The sequence below is a fragment of the Xenopus laevis genome, chromosome 2S (assembly GCF_017654675.1).
Source record: "Xenopus laevis strain J_2021 chromosome 2S, Xenopus_laevis_v10.1, whole genome shotgun sequence".
NCBI classification, from domain to species: Eukaryota; Metazoa; Chordata; class Amphibia; order Anura; family Pipidae; genus Xenopus; species Xenopus laevis.
In genome coordinates this window covers 53345871-53369450 of record NC_054374.1, presented here as the reverse complement: position 1 = coordinate 53369450, position 23580 = coordinate 53345871, and the positions used below count along the sequence as shown (strand labels likewise).

Below are 23580 nucleotides of genomic sequence, written 5' to 3'. Positions count from 1 at the left end.
GTAGTGGCTTCCTTGATTAGTTTCTGATGATGAGATGGAGGTGACTTTTGTCTTGGGAATCAGGCAGATTTGTAGGTATACATTTCAAATATATGCAATTAAGGAGAATAAAAGCACAAACTGTTATGTTGAAAAATTACCATTTTACAGGTTTAAAGGAGAAGAAAACATAGAAAATATGTAATATGTGTTCTTTTTCTTTATCACTCTTTGTTCCATATTGCATCCTAGCAACATTGCTTGTAAACATAAGTATCTCAGAGCTATCTGATCCAATTTCTGAGGATCAGGCATCAGCAAACACTAACAAATCTGCAGTATAAAAGGAAATTATAAAAGGAAATGCATCCAAAATGTAAACATCTTTTATTTTTATAGCTGGCAACCAATTTATCAGACATGAAGCTAAAAGTAGTCATGGAGATGAGTGCATGGGAAGGCATTTTAGCCATAGTATAGTTGGAAGCTGTGATTCTATGTCTCAAGTGCTCTATCAGTATGATGTCACTGCTCACATCAATGCCTCATTACAAATAGACAAATACCATTTGTAATACTGATAAATTATACGAAAAATATTTTCTGTATATAGATTCACTACTATATTTCCAAAGAGATCCAAAAAAGTGCTAAATGAGAGTGGGGGGGAATGGAAAATAATTTTGTGAATTTAAAAAAGAAGTGTGAATGTATGTATCTTATTGAACCATTCATAATGGAGACTTGTCTGTTATATGATTAAATCGATGAATAAGAACTGTTTAGGGATGTGAAAATCTTAGACATCCTTACACATTACAGACAGGCACATCCCTAGTAATATGGACACCTCAGTGGGTCCTTATGTGGACCTTGTGCTTATGTAACCCCTGTAGTTCACACAGTATACACCAGATGGCACTGTGCCCGAGTATAAAAGGTTTAGGAACCATGTGTTCTGGGTCCATTGCTTTAGCCCAACCAAGCAGGCTGGAAGGGAATGGGTAGTGTCGACCCTAGGCGCCTTGGCCCTAGTAATTAGACAGCTATACTCGTTTATAGATCGCTCTAGGAGTGATAGAGAGGTTATTTAGTTGAGCAGCTCAAGGCTCCGCCGAGGAGATTAGAGGGATTAAGATCCCAGGGTATTACTGACCCGGAGTAAGGAACCAAGTGTTGAGATAGGGATGATAGGAGTTCCCCTAGTCTGCCACTGGAAGATATCCTGAAAACTGGGCAATACCCATCACATGCTGTCAACTTACTCTCTGCTGTATATTCCCTTGCCTGTGGAGATTCAGCCTATACATGCTGTGAGTATATGCTTCCTTTATGCTGCTATGTATGTTCTATACTCCATTGTGGATCAATGTGCTGAATGATCTATGTGCTATTGTTCAATAAACACAGTTCTTGGTTCAAACGTTAAAGAACTACTGGCGCCCATCATTGTGCTATCGCACCCAGTTACAGTTACACTACACCCTGCCTCCACCGCATTGCGAGGGCTTACCCCTGAGAAAGAGAGCTCATCTGTGGTCTCAGCCCACAAAGGAATGTAGCTAAAACTGCCCTGCCCAGTTTACTATAGCGCTACAACTGTAATGTGGGAGGCGCTGAGCTAATGGGCAAAGCTCAAGGGAGAAAAGTGTAGTTATGGGCAAATCTGATTCATTTCACTTCACCAAAAATCGTGAAACTGTGAAAATTTGTCAAAATGCATGGCGTTTTTTGTTGCCCAATGCAGCACGTGAATTTTTTTTTGTTTTGCCTCAATTTTCTTATTTTTGAGATGAAACTTGGTGAAAAATTTCACTCATCACTAGAAATGAGGTATATATCTTAGTAGTACAGAAGCGACAATAGCTTCTGGGGTGAATTAGGCTAATATATGTAAGATTTCCAGCATATATGAAACTATTTTGTGGCACACAATACTAGTCTATTTATTTAAGGTTTTCACTTTGTAGCATGACCATCAGGATATTCATTTCATATGTCCACAGGGTCAAAAAAAATATTACACAGGGATGACCTGATGCTAGTTTTCCTTTGTTCTGGCCCGACAGTGCATATGATCAGAACTGCACGTAGTGAAAATTAGAAAGGTTATCAAGATGGCCTGTGGTGGTGCCACAGAAAGGAATGTGGCGCCATTTGGCAGGCTGAGGGCTAGGTTTGAACTCTACTGTCTTATTATCTGTTCTTTATATTGTCATAGTTACAAAAAATGTATAGGTACACAAAAAAATATTAAAATGGAGAATAAAAATGCAAACAAACAATATGAAGACAATGGTCAATCCCCCCCCCCATTCACTTAATTAGGGATGAGTAAATGTTTTCACTTCAGAATGAGTCACATGACTGGACAGTATATATCAGCAGCTATACTTTGTTTTGGAGGGAAAGAGGCAGTAGAAAAGGAGGAGGGGTATGTCTGTTTGTTAGGCAGGATTTAAAAGTTTATATAAAGTAGGAGGCTATGTTAGACTATGGTGGGCAGAAGTCTTATGGGTGGAGTTCTTCACCAATTGTTAAGAGTCCAGCAAATTAATAATAGGGATATGCTATAGACCCCCTAATGTAAGTGAGGAGGAGGATGCTAAGCTCCTGATGCAAATAGAAAAGGCTGCTAGTTTGGGTAAACTAATGATAATGGGGATTTTAATTAGCCAAACAGCAACAGTATGCCAGATCAGTTAATGGGAACACGTTTATAATCTTGTTGCATGACAATTTTATGGCACAGGTTGTTGAGGAGCCAACCAGAAAAAAATGCTATTCTGGATCTAGTGATCTCAAATGACCCATAACTTATGCAAAGTCATTGAACCCCTGGGTAATAATGACCATAATGTGATATTTAATGTCTGGTGCAAAAAACAAATATACACTGGGGCAACAAAAAACATGAATTTCAGAAAAGCTAATTTAAGTGCCTTGAGGGCTGCCCTTCAGAACACTGATTGGGGCATTATGTTTTCAGCTAAAAACATAGAACAGAAATGGTTGTCATTTAAAAATTATATTAAATCATTACTGTTCTCAATTTATTCCCTTAAGAAGTAAATGTAGAAGCGCTAAGAATAACCCTATTAGGCTTACTATAGGAGTAAAGAAGTTAAAAGAAAGAAAGAAAAGAAGGCATTTAAAAACTACAAGTCTGTTCGGACAGAAGCTGCATTTAATGAATATAAACACTATAATAAATGTTGTAAATCAGCAACCCGGAAGGTAAAGAAAAAAAAAAGAAAAGAATAACCCCAAAAAGTTTTTTTTAGTATATTAATCGAAAAAAGATGTGGTTGAGAGTGTTGCTCCTTTAAATAATGGTACCAGTATGGTTGTAATGGATACAGAAAAGGTAAATGTGCTAAATCAGTTCTTTTCTTCAGGGTATACAATAGAGGAGTCTGAGTTCCCAGGCTCACTTCATAGCTGCACTGATGGCTTAGCTCAGTCTAGTCAATGGCTGACTCAGGATATGATTCATAAAGCTTTTGTAGGGATGTGTACAATAGCCACCCCTAGTATTATTTAGTAGGCAGTCCCCTATTGTTATAGATATCTAACTGGGTCCTAAAATACAGTTGGGAGGAGTAACTGTTTCCTATTCCTGCTTTAAGCTGTTTCTCACAGTGACCAGCAGATGGCATTGTGATAGAGTATAAAAGCTTCTGAAGCCATGCTTTCAGTGTCAATTTTGTGCTATTCCTGGTCTGAGCAAGCAGACAGGACCCCTGTGGAACCTAAAAATAGGGTTTAGTCAGTATAGTTTATATCTTTAATAGGTCGCTCTAGGAGTGACAGACAGTTTGATTATTTAGCTGAGCAGCTTGAGGCTCCTACGAGGATTGTAGTGGGATTAATATCACTGATATAAGTGTACAGACCTAGGGTAGATAGTATTCCCCTCAGGTTCCACTTAGGGAAAAGGCTGAAAGCTGGGTGTACCTCCTCAAAGCTGCATGTATTGTTCCTATGTCTGAGGAGAATCATACTGACCAAAGGTGCTGTGAGTACTGCATATTCAATGTACTGTATGATCCTGCCAATGTTCTCTTTATGTACACTCTACTGAGGATTGTGTATTGTGTTCAATAAATCTGTTCTAAGTAATAAGAACCACTGGCGCCCAATTATTTGCACCCTGAATACAGTTACAGTTGCACTACCCTCTGCTTCCACATCACTGCAAACGCTCACTCCCTAAGGTTTTAAGGTCTCATCCGGAGCATATGTACTGGGAGTGAAGCTTATAGTAGAGTAAGGTGCACTCAATTTACTATAGTGCTACACTTTAATACAAATTAATATAAGGACCTGATGGCATACAACCCCAGGTTCTAAGAGAGCTTAGTTCAGTTTTAGACCAGCCCCTATTTCTGATTTTCTCAGATTCTCATTCATCTGGTATAGTACCTATGAATTGGAGAAAAGCTGATGTCATTCCAATATTTAAAAAGGGATTACGATCTCAGCCTGGCAATTATATGCCAGTAAATTTGACGTCCGTGGTGGGCAAATTATTTGAAGGCTTGTTAAAGGATTTCATTCAAAATTTTGTCCTAGTGAATGGCATTATGAGCAGCAATCAGCATGGCTTTATAAAGGATAGGTCATGTCAGACCAATTTGATTGCTTATAATGAGGTAAGTAAGATGCTGGATGGGGGGGGTAGTAGATGTGATCTATTTGGATTTTGTCAAAGTGTTTGACACTATGTCCCACAAATGATTGCTTTCTAAACTAAGGTCTGTTGGGATTCATGAAGTTGTTTGCACATGGATAGGAAACTGGCTACAGGATAGGGTACAGAAGGTGGTTGTTAATGGTGCATTCTCTGCTTGGAGTAAAGTTCTTAGTGGGGTCCCTCAGGGCTCGGTATTGGGTCCACTTTTATTTAACTTGTTCAATAATGACTATGGGGAGGTTATTGTAAGTAATGTATCAGTGTTTACAGACGAAACAAAACTATCCAGCCCAATTAATTCCATCCAGGATGTGGCATCCTTGCAACACAATCTTGACAAACTGGTAATCTGGGAGGCTAAGTGGCAAATGATATTCAATGTTGATAAATGTAAACTCATGCACCTGGGAAAAATTATCCAGTGCTACGCAATATGTTGGCGCTATATAAATACATGTTAATAATAATAAATAATGATATCCAGCCTAATTAATTCCATCCAGGATGTGGCATCCTTGCAACAGGATCTTGACAAACTGGCAATCTGAAAATATAAAAAGTAAACACAATGATTTAACCAGTATCTACTGCATTTAAAAATGTCCTATATGAGCTTACCGCTATCACCGTTGGGCCCGGGTGCACATGCCCAGACCTTCAGCAAGGGGAGTCAAACACCAGGAAAACTTCAAAAGAAGCTGGTACAAGCCTAGACCCACGAAGTAGAAATGCCGGAGTCAGGTTGTAAAAGAGTTAAAAAAGCTTACAATACATGCACATATAATTTACATATTACAATTTAACACTTTGTATTCTATAATTAAATTAACCTATGTAGTACGCTGGCCTGGGAAGTGTGTCTTTTTCATTGAATTCTGGGATTTGTAGTTGTCTCTTTAACTGACACATCGAGTGGCTCCACCCACTCATCTCCCATTGGCCATTTCTATTTTAAATACTGTGTATGTATTGTTTCATGTTCAGCCTATGAGTAAGTGTCCTTGGTAGACACGAAAGGCATCAGGCCTGTTTTCTTAATTATAGACAATAAAATGTAAGCTTTTTTAACTCTTTTACAACCTGACTCTGGCATTTCTACTTCGTGGGTCTAGGCTTGTGCCGGCATTACTACTTCGTGGGTCTAGGCTTGTGCCAGTTAAACTGGCAATCTGGGCAGCTAAGTGGCAAATGAGATTCAATGTTGATAAATGTAAAGTAATGCACCTGGGATGTAAAAATAGCCAAGCCACTTATACCCTTAAAGGGACTGCACTAGGCAAATCCATTATGGAAAAGGAAACTTGGCTGTAGCAAGAAATGCTAGTCAGCAGTATCAAGGGCAAATAAGGTCTTGAGCTGTATTAATAGTGGCATAGATTCACGGGAGGAGGCGGTCATTCTCGTACTGTACAGAGCACTGTTAAGGCCCCATTTAGAATATGCCATAGAGTTTTGGTCTCCAGTGCTCAAACAGGACATTATTGAATTAGAGAGGGTACAGAGAAGGGCAACTAAGCTGGTAAAAGATATGGAAAATCTTAGCTATGAGGAAGGACTGTCCAAATTGGGGATGTTCACACTGGAGAAGAGGCGCTTAAGGGGTGATATAATAACTATGTATAAATATATAAGGGGATCATATATCAATCTCTTTAATGCTTTATTTACCAGTAGGTCTTTCCAGCTGACACAAGGTCAACCATTCCAATTAGAAAAAAAGAGGGTTTTGCCTAAATATTCAGAACGTTTTTTTTGACAGAGAGAGCTATGAAGATGTGGAATTCTCTCCCTCAGTTGTATTGGCTGATACATTAGATAGCTTTAAAAAGGGGTTGGATGGCTGTTTAGCAAGTGATGGAATACAGGGTTATGGAAGATATCTCATAGTACAAGTTGATCCAGGGACTAGTCCGATTGCCATTTTGGAGTCAGGAAGGTATTTTTCTCCCTCTGAGGCAAATTGGAGAGGCTTCAGGTGGGGCTTTTTGCCTTCATCTGGATCAATTAGCAGTTAGGCAGGTTAAAAAAAGTCAAGAGGTTAAACTTGTTGGATGTGTATATTTTTTCAACCTAATTTACTATGTTACTATGTTAGTTTCACAACAAAATTTCACTGGCTTCATCAGCAGTGAACTTTTTCTGTAATCCACATTATAATTTACAGTTTATGTACAAATATTTATGTTCATACAACCACAAACGTAATGTGAGAAACTTGTATAAATTTACGTTAATTGCTAATGTAATTTCAGCACACAAAATATGTAGAGCGTTCAAAGTCATCTTTCCATTGAGGGCTAATAAATTGCATCATAATGCGGGTAAACCCTATGCCAAACAAATGTATTGTTTAGCGTGTTGTCATCAGTGCCACATTGGGCTGCTGTAAAAAATTCTTAATTATGGCGATAAAAAAAACACTAAACTAAAATCTGCCAACACATACACATCTGTTCAAATGGTTGTAAATATGATTGTTCATATTTCAGATTAATGTTCTGAGTGTACAGTGAGCAGTAAATGCATCTGGACTAACACAGATGTTAATTTGCACCAGGACAGTTGTTCCTAAACTATAACAGCCAATCAACAATAAGTTTTAATTAAAGCAAAGATTTGATTTGAAGGTTGCTGATTGTAACTGCAGGTGTGCTGCATAGCAAGCGTGATAGTAAATTAACATAACTATTGACTTGACATTCATGATAAGACTACATTGGGCATCTTGGAATCCTTAGCCAATGAATACCAGGATAATATGTTGGAAAATTATGGAATGTTTGAGCCTTTGGGGCTAGATGTAGATACATCCCTCTACTATGCCTTAAAGGGGTTGTTCATTGTCCAAACACTTTTTTCAGTTAAAGGGCACCTATCACAGCCAAAATCAAACACATATTAACAATCTGACCAGTACAAGCTAAACACGTTTAATCAAACTACATATATAGTTTTTTGAAAAAACTGCAGGTTTTAAAAAAAATCCCTTACTTTGTCAAATGGGTTCTTTCACTGAGGGAGGCCATACTGTGACTATAACAGAGACTCTAATATGCAAATTTCAGGAGCATGCTCAGATATTAACACTGCTTTGAGTATTCTACCCAGAATGCCTTGTTTAAGTAAACTCCTCCACTAGAAGTATCAGGAGATTTCCCTATCTTGTCCCCTGCTGGTAAAGTCATTATGCAAATGAAGGGCACACAGTAACTTCCAGCAGGTGGCAGCACTACTGTACAGCAGCTAACACACAGGTTTGGCTGATTTGGAAATAGCTTAGAACCAAGGAATTTCAACTGAGCATGTGCGAGATTTCAGAGCTACAGTTGGCTGGGAAGATATAGGTAGGAGGAGCCAGTGAAATCCAAGATGGCTGCCTCAGCTAGAACTGCAGGGGAGATAGGGGAGATCTTGCAGAAGGAATAGTGAGCTGATCATTTACATTATACAAACAATTCTAAGTGTTTTAAAAATCGGATTTCTTGAACTTTCACATAGTGTATTTACTTAGTAAATGATTTTGATCATGATTGGTGCCCTTTAAGTTGTTTTCAGATTATTCATCATAAACAAAGACTTTTTTCAATTGCTTTCCATATATTATTTTTTCTGTTTTCCCAAAATGTAAGTTTAAAGTTTAATGTTCCTGTCTCTAGTGTTTCACTCTAACAGCTAGGTGACCCTGGAGTATTCTGAACTGTTACATTTTGCTACATTTAGTTTATATATTCTGCACCAGCATCTGTGGAATATTAGCAACTATTGTATCGATTCTAACAGCTGCATTTAAAAGGGGACTCCACAAATACATAACTTGAGCTTTTTGAAAAGTAAACATAATTTCAGGCAACTTTGCAATATACATCATTTACAAAAATATGCAGGCTTTTAATGATTTATAATGGTTTCTGACAGTTCCCTAAGCCTAACCCCCTGCTCTCCTGCTGATCTCTGTGACTACTTTGCTGAGCTTGCTGACTACTGTTACTTTGTATTAACAGCCAGCTGTCCTCAGCCTGCATCTTCCAAACCCCACAATTCTCTGCACACATGATTTCAATAAGGAAAGGAACATCACAGTGCAATGCATTTTGGGTTATGTAGTTCATGCATGCTGTCTATAAGCTGTGGAGTAGTTGTTACAATTTGTAACATCAGTGTTTTAGTCCTTCCTTCCCTGCCAGAATTTCAAATGATGCAGAAAGAGAAGAACTGTTAAACATCTGGATATCAGCATAGAAAATGGCATTTATTCATACTTTTTGAAGAAACCGGTAACTGTGATGGATATATTAGGGATTTCTGTGTTATGTGGGCCTTTTTATCAAATTTCAACCCTGCTCTTCAGCAATTGGAAAAAGTCTTTATTTCCTCCAACTAAACTGAAAAAAGTGTTTGAAGGTGAACAGCCACTTTAAGAAATAAGTCAGGAAAGTATCTACATCTGCCTGAGGTTTAAGCAGTACATTAGTTTGTAAAATTAGTTGAGGATGATATAATGATGTTCTCTAACACCCATATGGATAAGCTCTCTGCAAGGGTATTGAGTTCATTGCAGAGGTCTGACAAAATAACTATGAAGCCATCAAACAAGGGGGTCAAGGTGTAATTTATTAATTATGTTTATAATGTGTGGGTAGCAAGGAGATGGTTAAATGAACATACGCAATAGAGTAAATAAGGTGGGCACCCAATAGATAGGGTACAAGAGAAATTAAATGGTTATCCTGGAGCTGACAATCATACAAAATATCATCACAAAAATATTAATATCTATATGTGGTGGAACATTCAGTTCAAGCCACAGTAAACTGTGAAGCATGGGGGCGCAAGCATCATGATATGCGGAGGTTTCTCATACTATGGTTTTGGGCCTATTTATACACCACAGATCATGGATCAGTTTCATCAAAATACTTGAAGAGGTCATCTTGCCTTATGCCGAAGAAGAAATGCCCTTGAAATGGTTGTTTCAACAAGACAACAAACCCAAACACACTAGCAAATGAGCAACATCTTGGTTCCCGACCAACAATATTGGTGTTATAGAGTGGACAGCCCAATTCTCAGACCTTAATCCAATAGAAACCTTGTGGGGTAAAATCAAAAATTCTGTTTCTGAGGCAAAACCAAGCCTGGCTGATAACTGCCACCTGAGGAAAGGTTCTCACCTTGCCTCATGGCAGGAGCGGCCCTGGTAGGCATGCCCCTCTATGAAGAAATGTTAAAAATTCAGAAACACAAATCATGGGAGTGAAATGGTACTTCAAAATATCACCATTTGTGATACTTGTAATATGTAACTATATGTAAAGAGAGACTCTTTTTAGATTGGGATATGAAAATATTAACATTGACAATAGCTTAATATTACCGAAGTGTGAAATGGAGATGCTAGTAACGGTGAGTCATATGAGTAATCTGAGCTTTAATAATACTTTAATTAATACCAATGCATCAATGGTGTTTTAAAATTCAAATGTTCTGTTTCCTTGATTGGGGTGGGTGCTGATGATGTTGAACTGGTGTAAAGTTCTCAGTGAACATGGCCCAAAAATACAACCCAATGACTGTGCTCATGAGATATATTTATATTTCTGAGGAAATTGACACATAGGAGATTTGGGATTTTCCCTTACAAAAAAATTACCCTAAGGAAGTAAATTTTGGATTTGGATATAACTTTGAACTGTGGATGTGGACATTATGAATAGTGACATTTCAGCTATCTATATTTAATTAGAGATGCACCAAATCAACTATTTTGGATTCGGCCGAATCCCCCGAATCCTTTGCGAAGATTCGGTCAAATACCAAACCGAATCCCAATTTGCATATGCAAATTAGGGGTGGGAAAAGGGAAAACCTTTTTTACTTCCTTGTTTTGTGACAAAAAGTCATGCAATTTCCCTCCCTGTCCCTAATTTGCATATGCAAATTAGGATTCGGTTTCGGTTCGGCCGGGCAGAAGGATTTGGCCAAATCCGAATCCTGTTGAAAAAGGCCGAATCCTGGCCGAATCCTGTATTCGGTGAAGCCCTATATTTAATATGTCAACATTTAATTGTATTGACTATTTATTGACTGACTTATTAATGCTCGATTGTGCCAGAATTTGGGCAATAAGAGAATGATATTGTGCCAATATTGGATGATCCAATTAATATACATAGTATAGTACCTGAAAACTGGTTGAAGAATTAATATAATATATTACTACAGGTATGGGAATTGTTATCCAGAAACCCTTTATCCAGAAAGCTCCCAGTTACGGAATGGAGTCTTACATATACTCCATTTTATCCAAATAATCCACATTTTTCAAAGTGATTTCATTCTTCTTTGTTATAATAAAATAGTACCTTGTACTGATCCAAACTAAGATATAATTAACCCTTATTGGAAGCAAATCCAGAATATTAGGTTTATTTAATGTTTACATGATTTTCTAGTAGACTTAAGGTATGAAGATCCAATTTATGGAAAAATTGATTATCTGAAAAACCCCAGGACCGGAGCATTCTGGATAAAAGGTCCCATATGTAATTGAATCTTGCTGTCCTGCAGTGAGGGTCCACATGCACTTTAACCCTTGGGCCACTGCTCTTGTTGTTTGGGAGGGTTTGAGAGAAAATTAGTCTAGAATGCCAAATTCAAATGGGCTTTCCAGTTCTAATCTGTGTTATATGCTGTTTATATACCCTAACTTTTACTCCCCATGGCAGATAATTATCTGAATTGGTTAACATAATATGCCCAGTTTCATCCTGGGTTTCATTCCAAGTATAGATGAATATTTAATGAATACAACAGTAACTATGAATAAGTGTGATTAAAATAAGTTTAGTCTTCAGTACATGCAATTTAATTAACAGCATTCTATAAAAAACACAGCATATATCTGATGACTAAAAGTTGACTGTGGCCAAAGGTTTTGAAGAGGCTCACAATGGAAATATAGGGGACCTGTTTCTAAATGAGCAAAATAAATAATATTTTGGTTTTAACATATACTGAAATTGTTAGCAGAGAGCTGCTCTGAACTGCACGTGCAGCTTCTCTGTAAGTGAGGACAGACACACCAACTTCTGTGTGAACATTAACTTTGTTGCTTTATAGAACTCAAAAAAAAAAACACAAACCACACCACTATCCCTTTGTTTACTATAAGGTTTTTATCCTTCTGATTCAAGCAGAAGTCTGACTTCCGTCAGTATTCGATAATTCACACTGTAAAAGAAAATAGAAAAGTACCCCCACTTGATCAGTTAAACTAAAGCAGTCACAATATCATCATCATCATCATCATCATCATCATCATCATTTATTTATATAGCGCTGTCAAGATACGCAGTGCTTTACTGCAGTTATAGCAAACAGGGAATAAATGGTGGATAACAGATAAGGATTACAGAGTACAATAGGGTTTACAAACTAAAAGGTTAGGGTACAATTGAGACATTAGGATTGTATAAACACTTTGTCATTTTTGATACAGCAATGATTAATTAAGGTACATCGAATAGGCCTCTTTAAACAGATGGGTCTTTAAGGAGTGCTTGAAAGTTTGGAAGGAAGGAGAAAGTCTGACAGCTTGTGGCAGAGAGTTCCAGAGAAAAGCAGAAGCCCGAGAGAAGTCTTGTAGATGAGAATGGGCAGAAGTGACCAGAGGAGAAGTGAGGTGAAGATCAGAAGCAGAGCGTAGGTTTCGTGAAGGAGTGTATTTGGAGATTAGAGATGAAATATAGGGAGGGGTTTCATTATTAAGGGCCTTGAATGTGAGTGTAAGTAAGTAGTATAACGTATAGCCCTCTCGTCAAACTTAATTTGACAGGTCGACACGCCCCTTTCCCCGCCCATAACCCCTCCCGCCCCTCCCACAACCCCGCCCATTCAACCTTCCCACACCACGCCTAAAGTACGCCCCTTTCTAATATCAAACAGCCTCAATTTCTAGCTTATCCCTTTGTGAAGCCAAGATACATCCTTATAGTGAAAAAAATTGCAACCATATTGTTTCAGTAAAACAAGTCTGTGCATGTACAGGAAATGTAGTAGTTTATCCACTAATGACAATATTTAGTGACAGAGGGCTTGGATGCTTCTGTATCACATTTTTGTATCAATTGGTCTGTACTGTGAAAGGTTCATGATTTCACACACTGAAGTCATTATACATCCACAGACTGGTCATTGTTTTGTTTTAGGTAGATGTTGTTACACATGTAAACATTAACCATCTGTGAGCATTTCATTTTGAGAGGCAGCTGTAAAATACAGATGTCATATCTCAAATAAAATAGCTATTGGTATACAGCTAATTGTGTGAAACATGTAGAGTTTGTTTGTTGTCAATAAGACAGAAGCTCACTAATGGCTTTGTATGTAACTGATCTGTTTTGAAAAAACAAATAGGCATCTGTGTAACCCAGACTGAAAAGAGACAGTTGTTGGACACATGGTGTAAAAACATTAGCTGTTGGGCAACAGATCTGTTGAAATACCATTAGTCATCTGTGTACTCAGGTTGTAAAGACAAATCAACCTCCAAAATTTAATTAGCCATATGTGTTTGGAAATCATATAAAATCACCCTTCTATTATTTATTTCAATAATAATCTCATGAACATCATACATAACATTGTGCATAAGTTTGTTCTAGTGCGGCTAAAATACATTTGAATTAGACTTTTTATAGATATGCAATAGCAAACTCTTGTAGTGCCAACATATAGTATTGAACATCTGATCTGTTTTGAAAAACAAATAGACGTCTGTGTAGCCAGACTGAAAAGAGACAGATGTAGTGTCAGCATATAGTGTTGAACATAAATAAGAAATAAATATCCTTATTTAGCGGCATGTGGAAAAGTGCATAAGCTTGATCTATCAAGCTAACACTCACTTGACCTAGTATAATAAAATGTTAACTAAAAGGTCTTTAGAGGTAAAACAAACTATTCAGTAGAAAAATCAAATACATTTTGAATTAGACTTTTTATAGACATACAATAGCAAACTCTTGTAGTGTCAACATATAGTATTGAACATAAAATAAGAAAAAATATACTTATTTAGCGGCATGTGGAAAAGTGTGTAAGCTTGTTCTATCAAGCTAAAACTCGCTTTACCTAGTATTATAAAATGCTAACTAAAAGGTCTTTAGAGGTAAAACATAAACTATTCAGTAGAAAAATCAAATACATTTTGAATTATGCTTTTACCGATGCCCAATAGCGAACTCTTGCACTGTTATTGTATAGCATTGAACCAAAAATAAGACATATAAATCAAAATGTAACTGCTATTACACTGTTGTCATTAAATAATCTATAATATAGTCAAAGTATCTTAAATGTACACATATCAGTCCGTCCTGAAAAAAAAAAAAAAAAAAACCAGACCAAATTCCTATCTAAACAGCCCCTTTACACCCAGTGTCACAAGCATTTTTCTAAAGTGCAAACACTTCAACAACAGACCCCGCATTTCAAAAATTGAGGTAAGATTCACAAACTTAACAATTTAGTGTTAATTACTGTTTATGTTGTAATGCCTTGTTATGATACCAATCTTTGTCTTATTTTCGATGTCTGCATATATATATATATATATATATATATATATATATATATATATATATATATATATATATATATATAGTTTATCAGATAATATTTTAGAGTGTCTATTTAGATAAACTATTCTGCTCAACAAATGATGTTTCTCAAAAATGTTTTAGATGGCTTCATACCAAGAGAGCTTGAACGGCCAAGACCTTATTACGGACTCTTGGATCAATGATTTTATCCCGGATTCTGAAATGTTGATAGCCGCCGAAGAATTTTTTGAGTCATTCTGCTCCGTACAGAGTCCGCAAATAATTTCAGACGATACAGCGTATATTCCAGACGGCCCGCAGACCATTTCAGAAGAATCGTTCTCTCGAATGGATGGTAAGAGTGCTAACTGCAGTCATTCTTATTATACTTTACATCACTATTTTCAAGTTTTGCTCTATATGTTTTACTATATAATATTGTTATATTATCATTTGTAACATTTGGTATTTGTTAATGTTAGGTGTACACGACGATAAGATTCTAAAACCTTCAAACAGCGGCATGTTTGTAAAAAACAAAGCGTATCCTGACGCCCCGGTTGGTGGTTTCAACAATTCTGCTGTGTTAAAGGAGAATGAACCACCACCCATTATAGATCTCACAACATCCGGGTCACAAGCAAAAAAACAACAAAGCAAACGGGGCAAAGCACGTAAGACACTAATCAGCACTATTGATGCAGACTGTCTTAAACATTATCTATAATTCTAACACACTTTTTTAAACATGCAGCCGTGAAGCGGAAAACTTTCACAGCCCCGGTCCCTTCTAGAGCAAGAGCAAAGCGATCAAATGGTAAATCTCTAAAAGACAATGAAATGCCAATATCTATTGCTTTAGACGCGAGACATTATATTGTCCCTTCGTTTTAATTTCAGGTGTTTTGTCGTCGGGGGACAGCAACGGTATTGTGAGAAATTCCTGCATCGTAGATACTCCTGAGCCAAGCACCAGCGCTCGCGACAGTTGGCGATATGAAAATTTAACGGATCCATTTATCTCTTGTCCAAATGCTCGTGAGTTTAACTAAATCATAACACTATTTGACTGTACTGAACGTGTTGAAAGTGTTTAAAATCCTAACGGTTACTTTTTTAAATTTTAGCAAAAAGAAAAGAAAGTTGTAAAAAATGGTACAGGAGAGAAAATCAAACAGCAAAAACACCGCACTCATCGCCGCAATCGTTATTTTCAGAAATTCTGTCTCAACGTGAAGCGGCCATATCACCGATTACCGATATAATGAAAACACAGCGGTCTCCGGAGGGTGGTGAGTCAACATGCATGGTGAATGACAAAACAGATTTATGCGACATTAACTTAGTCCCCGATACATCAGAGGCCCATATTTTTAAAAGACGAATAACATTTGACACACCAGACACAAATGATGACGGTAGGGATCAGGTTGGAATCTGTCAGGTTCAGAATGCCTCATATCATCATGTTCTGCTTGTACGTTCTTGCACTTGTTGGGACGAAAATACTTACAATGTATTGAGTTCTCTTGCACGCTACAACGATAAAATGATGCGTGTAGCCAACTATTTAAGATGTTTTGTGCGAGACTCTATGTTTTTGGCATTCAACAACCCCAACGAAATTAGTGTGATAAAAATACACGCGGCACATGATAAATATGAAAGGTTGATGACTCATGTCGATGAGATTGAAAAAGAGATGATGGGTAAAAATTGACTATGCATGATTGGTGGTGGACAATCTTATAAAAACAAAAAAACACCCGTGAATGTAAGAACAAAAAAATTAAAACGGGCTATAAAGATGTACTTTGCGGCTAGACGGTCTAAAACTGCTAGGAAAAAGAGAAGGCTCCGTTGTAACAAAGCGGTTGAGCCGACCAGCGTGAGCGCTGTACAAACAGCGAACACACCGCAAGCAGAGCGCTTTCACCCACACAACGAGCGGACTATTCGTCCACCTACAAACAAATCGTTTTCAACCCCCTGGTTCACAAACTGACATACCGTGTACAGACAATGACAACCCAGAACAGTATGACGTTAGACTTGTGTATTTAGAATCTGTTTTTCAGCAACAACGTGACTTTTCAAATTTTAATAGCGTTATGTACACCGAACACTTTAGATTTGTGAATCTGGAAACCATCCGATCGTTCGTTGACGCTGTTGACGCTATACACGCAGCCATACAGACATTGCTAGATAGGGTTTTACGGGACGTTGAACCGGGTGATTTTATACAGTTGCGTTTAGACGGCGGCGAGACGTTTGACTCAATTTTTTCAACAAGACATACTAGAGAGGGTTTTACAGCCGAAACATTTTTGAACAATGTCGCTAACGCTCTACAGAGCAACGCGGAGTGCATAGCCGGTAATTCCCTTAAACTAGTTGTTATAGTCGTCAGGAACCGTCGCGGCGGTTCCCGAAGACGCTTGGGGTCCATAGCGTACAGCAGGATCATCGACCGTAAAAAACAGCATTTGTACGACTTTAACAATTACGATGATAACGTTTGCTTGGCCGCTAGTGTGTACGCTATTTTGGATGGCACTGATGCAAGCGACGACGTGTTGTTAAAGAAAGCGCGTCAACTGCATAGTGCTTTACAAATACCGGAAGGACATTTAGTTTCTTTTAACGATATTGTAATGTTTGAAAAATATTTAAACATTACAATTAAAGTTTTGTACCACAATAGAGGTCATTGGCGTTATTATCATACGGGTAATACCAATAGAGACAAGATTGTCTACATATTACACCATGAAACGCATTATTACGGTATAAAAAATATAAAAGCGTTTATTGGCGCCAACTTTTTCTGCGATATGTGTTGTTCTGTATACAGCCATAAATATAACCACGACTGTGTTCAGTTTTGCAAAGCATGTCACCGTCCAGACTGCATTGAACAGAGTGATAATTTACGATGTCCCATATGTCGTGTGTTCTGTCGGTCAGTTCAGTGCTTTGCAACACATAGAAACTTGGCTGCAAACAACAACGCTATTTGTAAGAAAAAAACTTGCGATTTGCGATTCTTGTTACAGATATGTAGACAATGGGGACGAGCACAAGTGTAACGGTTTGAAATGCAGCGTATGCGGAGCGTGGGTTGACAAATTTGACGAACATAGTTGTTACATGCAACCTTACAACCCCAAACAAATGACCGACAAATACATATTTTACGACTTTGAGTGTATGCAAGAAACAGGTGTACACGTACCCAATTACATTTTTGCAACGACTTTATACGGTCCAAATTCCTGGGAATTCAACGGAAAAACTTGCACGCAGGACTTTGTCCGCTTTTTTACCAACGGCAAGTTTTTGGGTTACACATTCATAGCCCATAATGCCGGTCGTTACGACGCTTATTTTGTTGTACAGGAACTGATCAAGGAAAAATTTAAAATTGAAGTTGTTAACCAAGGAGGGCGATTAATGTGTGTGTCCCTAAAAGATTTAAAAATGAGGTTCATAGATTCTTTGAATTTCATGCCGATGAAACTCAGTAAGATGCCTGAAGCTATGGGTTTTTCGGGGTCCAAGGGTCATTTCCCACATTTCTTCAATACAGAAGAAAATCAAAATTACATAGGGCCGATGCCGGACATCCGGTATTACGGCGTCTATTACATGATGCCCGGGGAGAAAAAAGAATTTGTGGAGTGGTACCAAAACCATAAAAATGACACCTTTCATTTTCAGGCAGAACTAAAGACTTACTGTAAACAGGATGTGGAGGTCTTGAGAAGGGCCTGTGAGTGTTACAGGGACACGATTATGGATATGACTAAAAAAACAGTGAAACAATACTTTAAACGCGGCAAGAAATGTAAACCTGGCAAGAAATACAAATTGGTCACTAAATGCATTGATCCATTCCAGCTCATCACGCTGGCATCTGTCTGCATGTCCATGTACCGGTTTAAATTTCTTCCAGCAAATACCGTGGCGATTGTGCCCGCAGATATGTACCACAAGACCCAGAAACGATTTTCCACACCTGCTATTCAGTGGCTCATGTTCTTAGAACACACAGAAGGCATAACTATTCAACATGCCTTGAAGGGCGGTGAGAAGAAGGTGGGGAAATACTTTTTGGACGGTTATGCTTTAGTTAATGGTTTACAAACCGCCTTTGAATTTCAGGGTTGTTTTTACCACGGCTGTCCCGTGTGTTATAACGAGCATGACCGTAATGAGCTTACTAAATCCTCATACGGTCAGCTGTATCACTCTTTCTTAGTTAAGAAAAGTCACCTACAGAGATGCGGCTTTACAGTCCGTGTCATGTGGGAACACGAGTGGCGTGAAATGGTCGCTAGTGATGAAGGGGTCAAAGACTTTCTGTTTAAAATGCAGTTTCCAGTACCTTTGGAACCTCGTGATTCACTTTACGGTGGTCGAACCAACGCCATCAAACTTTATCACAAGGTGCAGCCCGGTGAAACGCTACATTATTACGATTTCACTAGTTTATACCCTTTCGTTAATAAAACTAAAACGTATCCAGTCGGTCACCCAGAAATCATTTTTGATCATTTTGGACACATCAAAAAATACTTCCGGAAAGAGTTTTTTTGTAAAACAATTGTTGATACACTCAGATACGTTAATGTCGCACAAACCTGATAATGTCATTTGGTTTTATGCATGTTGGCAAAAATTGTATGATGATCTCAACAACCTATTTACAAATATCAGGTTTATCGAGGGGGTACCGCAAAATTTTACAGACGACGATCTATTCCCGTCGGACAAGGTAAATTTGGCAGTTGTTGATGATCTTATGGAGGCGGCTTGTGAAAACCTTGAAATACAAAACGCATTCACCAAATATGTACACCACAGAAATTTGAGCATTATGTATCTCGTTCAAAACGTGTTTTGTCAGGGTAAGAAAAGCCGAACCATAAATTTAAACACTAAATACATGGTCCTGTTTAAGAACCCGCGTGATAAATTACAGGTTATTACGCTGGCTCGGCAAATGTACCCCGGTAAAACACGTTTCTTTTTAGAAGCTTTTGAAGATGCCACGCATCAGCCTTACGGATATCTACTCGTAGATTTAAGATCTGATACACCCGAGGAACTGCGACTAAGAACCGGCTTGTTCCCGCCAGATCTTCCGACGGCTTATGTGTGCAAAAAGAAGCTCTAAAAAGTAATTTTCTCATCACAAAGGTCATTCTTGGTAACAACGTTGTTACTGTAAAGATGTCTAGCAGGATCCGCCGTAATTGGGATCTTCTAAAGACGTTGGTTAAAACAAAACCGACGGTGCGAAAATCCATCTTACCCAACGCCAGTAATGATTTTATTTCAGCTATTGGTGAGATCGCTCTTAACATCCTTAAAGGAAAGATTCCTCTTAGAGAACGTCAGAAAAATATACTTAAAAAGTGGCGTAGAGCTATAAAGAAATTAAGCGATAAAACATACTCCATTAAGGGCAAGAAGCGCATTGTGAACCAGAGCGGCGGTTTTATAGGAGCGCTGTTGAGCTTTGCAATCCCTTTAATTACCAGTCTTATAGCTAATAGAACCGGTGGTTCGTAATGGAGTACGCTGAGAAAATGTTCTTGGTTTCCAAACAAGAATTGGATAGGTTAAAAAAACCTGTTGCGGAAACAACCGATATACGCCAAACCACTACACAACGTTTAGATGGGGAAATTAGCGAGATACTTAACAGAAATGATCTTTCAGATGATGAAAAAATTAAGAAATACACAAACGTGTTACAGAGATACCTAGCGCTCACCAAACAGAAAGAGATGTCAACCTTAACTTTGATTACACAACCGCAAACTGTTCAACAACAATTGTCAAATGATTCTTCTACAGGCGATGATGTAAAAGAGATACTCGACAATGTAAATATAAGGTATAGGAAAAACGCAGAACTTTTGCTGAATAAACTGCTGCGGGCAGGCAACAAGAGCTCTTGGAACGCTAGGGGTGAATTCATTTACAAAGACCAAACCATACCAGGGTCCAACATTATCGATCTCATTCGCACAGCGACACAGAGTCACGGCTTAATTAAAGCTAAAGTACCTCGTGGTTGGGATTTCTTCTTGGACACCATAGCGGAGCTGAACGTACCCTCTACGGTAATCGGTAATACAAAAACAAGAGAACTTCTCGATAATTTAAAAAGGGGCGCGCAAGCTGAATCTTTTGAATCTATTCACAGCCCTCTTGGTCGTTCGCTGTTCGCTACACCGGTGGGTGTGACGCGTGGAACTTTATTACCTAAAAAGCGCACTATGCCGATGGCACAGATGACTTGGTTAACGTTGTAAATTTTACTTTGATTGTATATAAATATATCTATCTTTGTATGCTATACCTTTTGAATGTTGATTTTTTTAATAAAAACATAATTTTTTACTAAAATGTAGTCCTCCTTTTTTATAAGTTATATGTATAGATGCGAATAAATCAATTAACTTGAAAAGATATAGTTGCAGACGTCTTTTGACAGCGTAGACCGTTAGACATTCTTAGAAAAGGTGGTAAAATTATGGCAAATGCTGAAATATTGAGAAAACAGTATTACACACCAAAAGCGGCTGGATCGTACGGCGGTGTCGATGCCTTATTCAGAGAAGCCAGGAAATTTGGTGTAAGAAGAGACTCTGTAAAAAATTGGCTAAACAATGAGGACACTTACACGTTGTACAAACCGGTGAAAAAATCATTTAAAAGAAACAAAGTCCTTGTGTCTGATATAGACAGTCAGTGGCAGGCTGATCTTGTGTCAATGATAGACTTTTCAAAAGAAAACAACGGTGTTAAATACTTGATAACTGTTATTGATATTCTTTCAAAATATGCTTGGGTTTCTGGAATTTTAAATAAATCGGGAACAACAGTAGCTGCCGCTTTCGAGCAGTTATTTAGACTCAGCGGTCGGACCCCCAGAAAGCTTCAGACGGATCGTGGTAGAGAGTTTATAAACAAACCTATGAGAAAACTTTGTGCCGACTTTAAAATACATCATTTTTTAACTACAAATACGGTCAAAGCTTCGTTAGTGGAACGTTTTAATAGAACTCTGAAAACACGGATGTGGCGTTATCTTAGAGAGCAAAACACCTACAGATACATTGACAAGTTGCAAGACCTTGTGCATAGTTATAATCACTCGTATCACAGATCTATACGTTGTCGACCTGTTGATGTGTCAAAAGAGAATTCTTTGATCATTTGGAAAAATATTTACGGTGATTACGCTGCTGTTAAGAAAGTTAAACCTTTACTGAAAATAGGCGATCACGTTAGAATTGTACGCTATAAGGGCCCATTTACAAAGGGTTATGAACAAACCTACACAGATGAAATATTTACCATCTACGCTATAAACACTAAAGGGCTGAGGCCCCTTTATAAGTTGAAAGACCTGTCTGACGATCTCATTGAAGGGTCCTTCTACGCTGAAGAGGTTCAAAAAGTCCCCCTCGATAAGCATCGCGTTTACAGGATAGAAAAAATTGTCAAAAAGAAGAAAGTTAGAGGAGACACTTTGTATTTTGTAAAGTGGGTCGGTTATCCCGAAAAGTTTAACTCTTGGGTATCTGAAAAACAACTGTTGAGCTTGTAAACTATGGAAGATGAATCGTTTTTTATTACACTACCCTGCAACTCTTCAGCTAAGCTTTACCCCGACAACACCATCGCTGACTACACCACAAAATTAGCAAAAGCCGTCAATCTACGAGGACCTTATGAAGTGGCGTTAGTAGAGATCCAGTACCCTCTCACATGGAATACCTTTGAGGCGGGAGATGGTCTTTTTTACATCTTGACAAAGGGTGAGCCTATCAAGGAATTTTTTGTCAAACCCGGTTATTACAATCACATGAATGATCTGGTCAAAGCCGTTAATAACAAACTTGAGTCTGGTAAAATACCTCCCGATCAACTGCGACTAAGATACGACGATATTGAGAGAACTGTTTATGTTACTAAATCGGATGTTTACAAGTTTGTTCCGTGTGAAAAGTTGGGTGTTATATTGGGGCTGCCGCATCTTGTGCGTGGTGGGTCAAACAAAAGCGATTGGTCAAACAAGATTGTCGGCAGCCCGTTGCAATACATTATGCGATACGACGAGTCTGGCTCGCCGTTTTTAGAGGGTTTCAACGTTGATTTAACGTCTGTTGATGCTGTAGAGAATGAGACTTTACTTATAAAGAAAAAAATTAATCCGGATATCAAAGCAGGGTTCTATACAATGTTTGTTTATACTGATATAATCCAACACCAACTTGTTGGTGATAGCTACGTACAGCTTTTAAGAACTGTTGAGATAGGCGGCAAAAACGGTGATGTAGTCACGCAGAAGTATAACAGACCGGACTATATACCGCTCTGCAAACAACACTTTGATAACATTACAATAACGATACTCACGGACCAGGCTAAGCCTGTTAAATTCAAATACGGGAAAACTATCGCACGATTACACTTTAGACCGCGATCAGGGACGACGCATTAAAAATGCTGTCCCAGAGAGTGTACGGAGACCCGGTTGCGTATACACATTATTACATAACACAAGCGGGTCATGGCTTGGACGGTTTTCAAGGCGCAGAATTCATGCACGGTTCTGGGCTCGCTGGTCTGTTTCGTGGTCTATTCCGGCGAGTCGTTCCGCTATTCAAGAAAGGCGTGGAACTAGTAAAGCCTCATGTAAAAACAGCGGCTAGAAACATCGCTAAAGATGTCATAGCTACGACATCAACCGCCGTTATGGATCGCATAAATAGATCCAATCATGGTCAGGAGGGTTCTGGTGTGGTGCAAATTCGTAAAAAAAGGCGTAAAAGAAAACGAACCCATGACGGCATAATCCTACCCCCTTTTATGAATAAAGTGTCTGCGCCTAAGAGACGTCGACGCCAGAAAACAAGAAGTCGCTCATCAGACGACATCTTCTAATCGTGAGCTATGGCTTTTGTGCATGACACCTCCGTTGAGTACGCAAAATCAGAGTTGGATATATTTCAAATACCACCTACGCAGACAAGCATAGAAAAATCGCTTTATGTGGAGGTACAACCAATCGCTGCCCTTGCCGATAACGCTCCTTTGGAGTTCTTCATCTCTGGCAGCGGTGAATATTATTATGACCTCAATAACACTCTGTTACACGTCGTTTGCCGAATCGTTAACCCGGATAACACACCCATACCTGACGGATCCCGCGTTACACTTATTAACTACCCTATTGCTAGCCTTTTTAACCAATTGGACATAACGCTGGGCGACACG

General features: G+C 38.4%; 2 protein-coding genes across 5 annotated transcripts in view; both read left to right on the top strand.

Moving 5' to 3' along the window:
• LOC108709434 (potassium voltage-gated channel subfamily D member 3) overlaps positions 1–23580 on the top strand; it is a 584836-nt gene that overhangs the window by 30698 nt on the left and 530558 nt on the right. The gene's annotated exons all lie outside the window — the stretch shown is intronic.
• Positions 14334–22249, top strand: LOC121400527. 4 transcript variants are annotated; one of them, XM_041583787.1, is made up of 5 exons: positions 14334–14632; positions 14760–14951; positions 15032–15094; positions 15178–15315; positions 15405–22249. In XM_041583787.1, exon 5 carries the CDS (start codon positions 17431–17433, stop codon positions 18925–18927), a length of 1497 nt encoding a protein of 498 aa, XP_041439721.1. In that variant the 5' UTR covers positions 14334–14632; positions 14760–14951; positions 15032–15094; positions 15178–15315; positions 15405–17430; the 3' UTR covers positions 18928–22249. The 4 variants fall into 4 exon arrangements, with proteins under 4 accessions (XP_041439721.1, XP_041439722.1, XP_041439723.1 ...); XM_041583790.1 differs by having other exon boundaries at positions 14337–14632; XM_041583788.1 differs by having other exon boundaries at positions 14760–15094.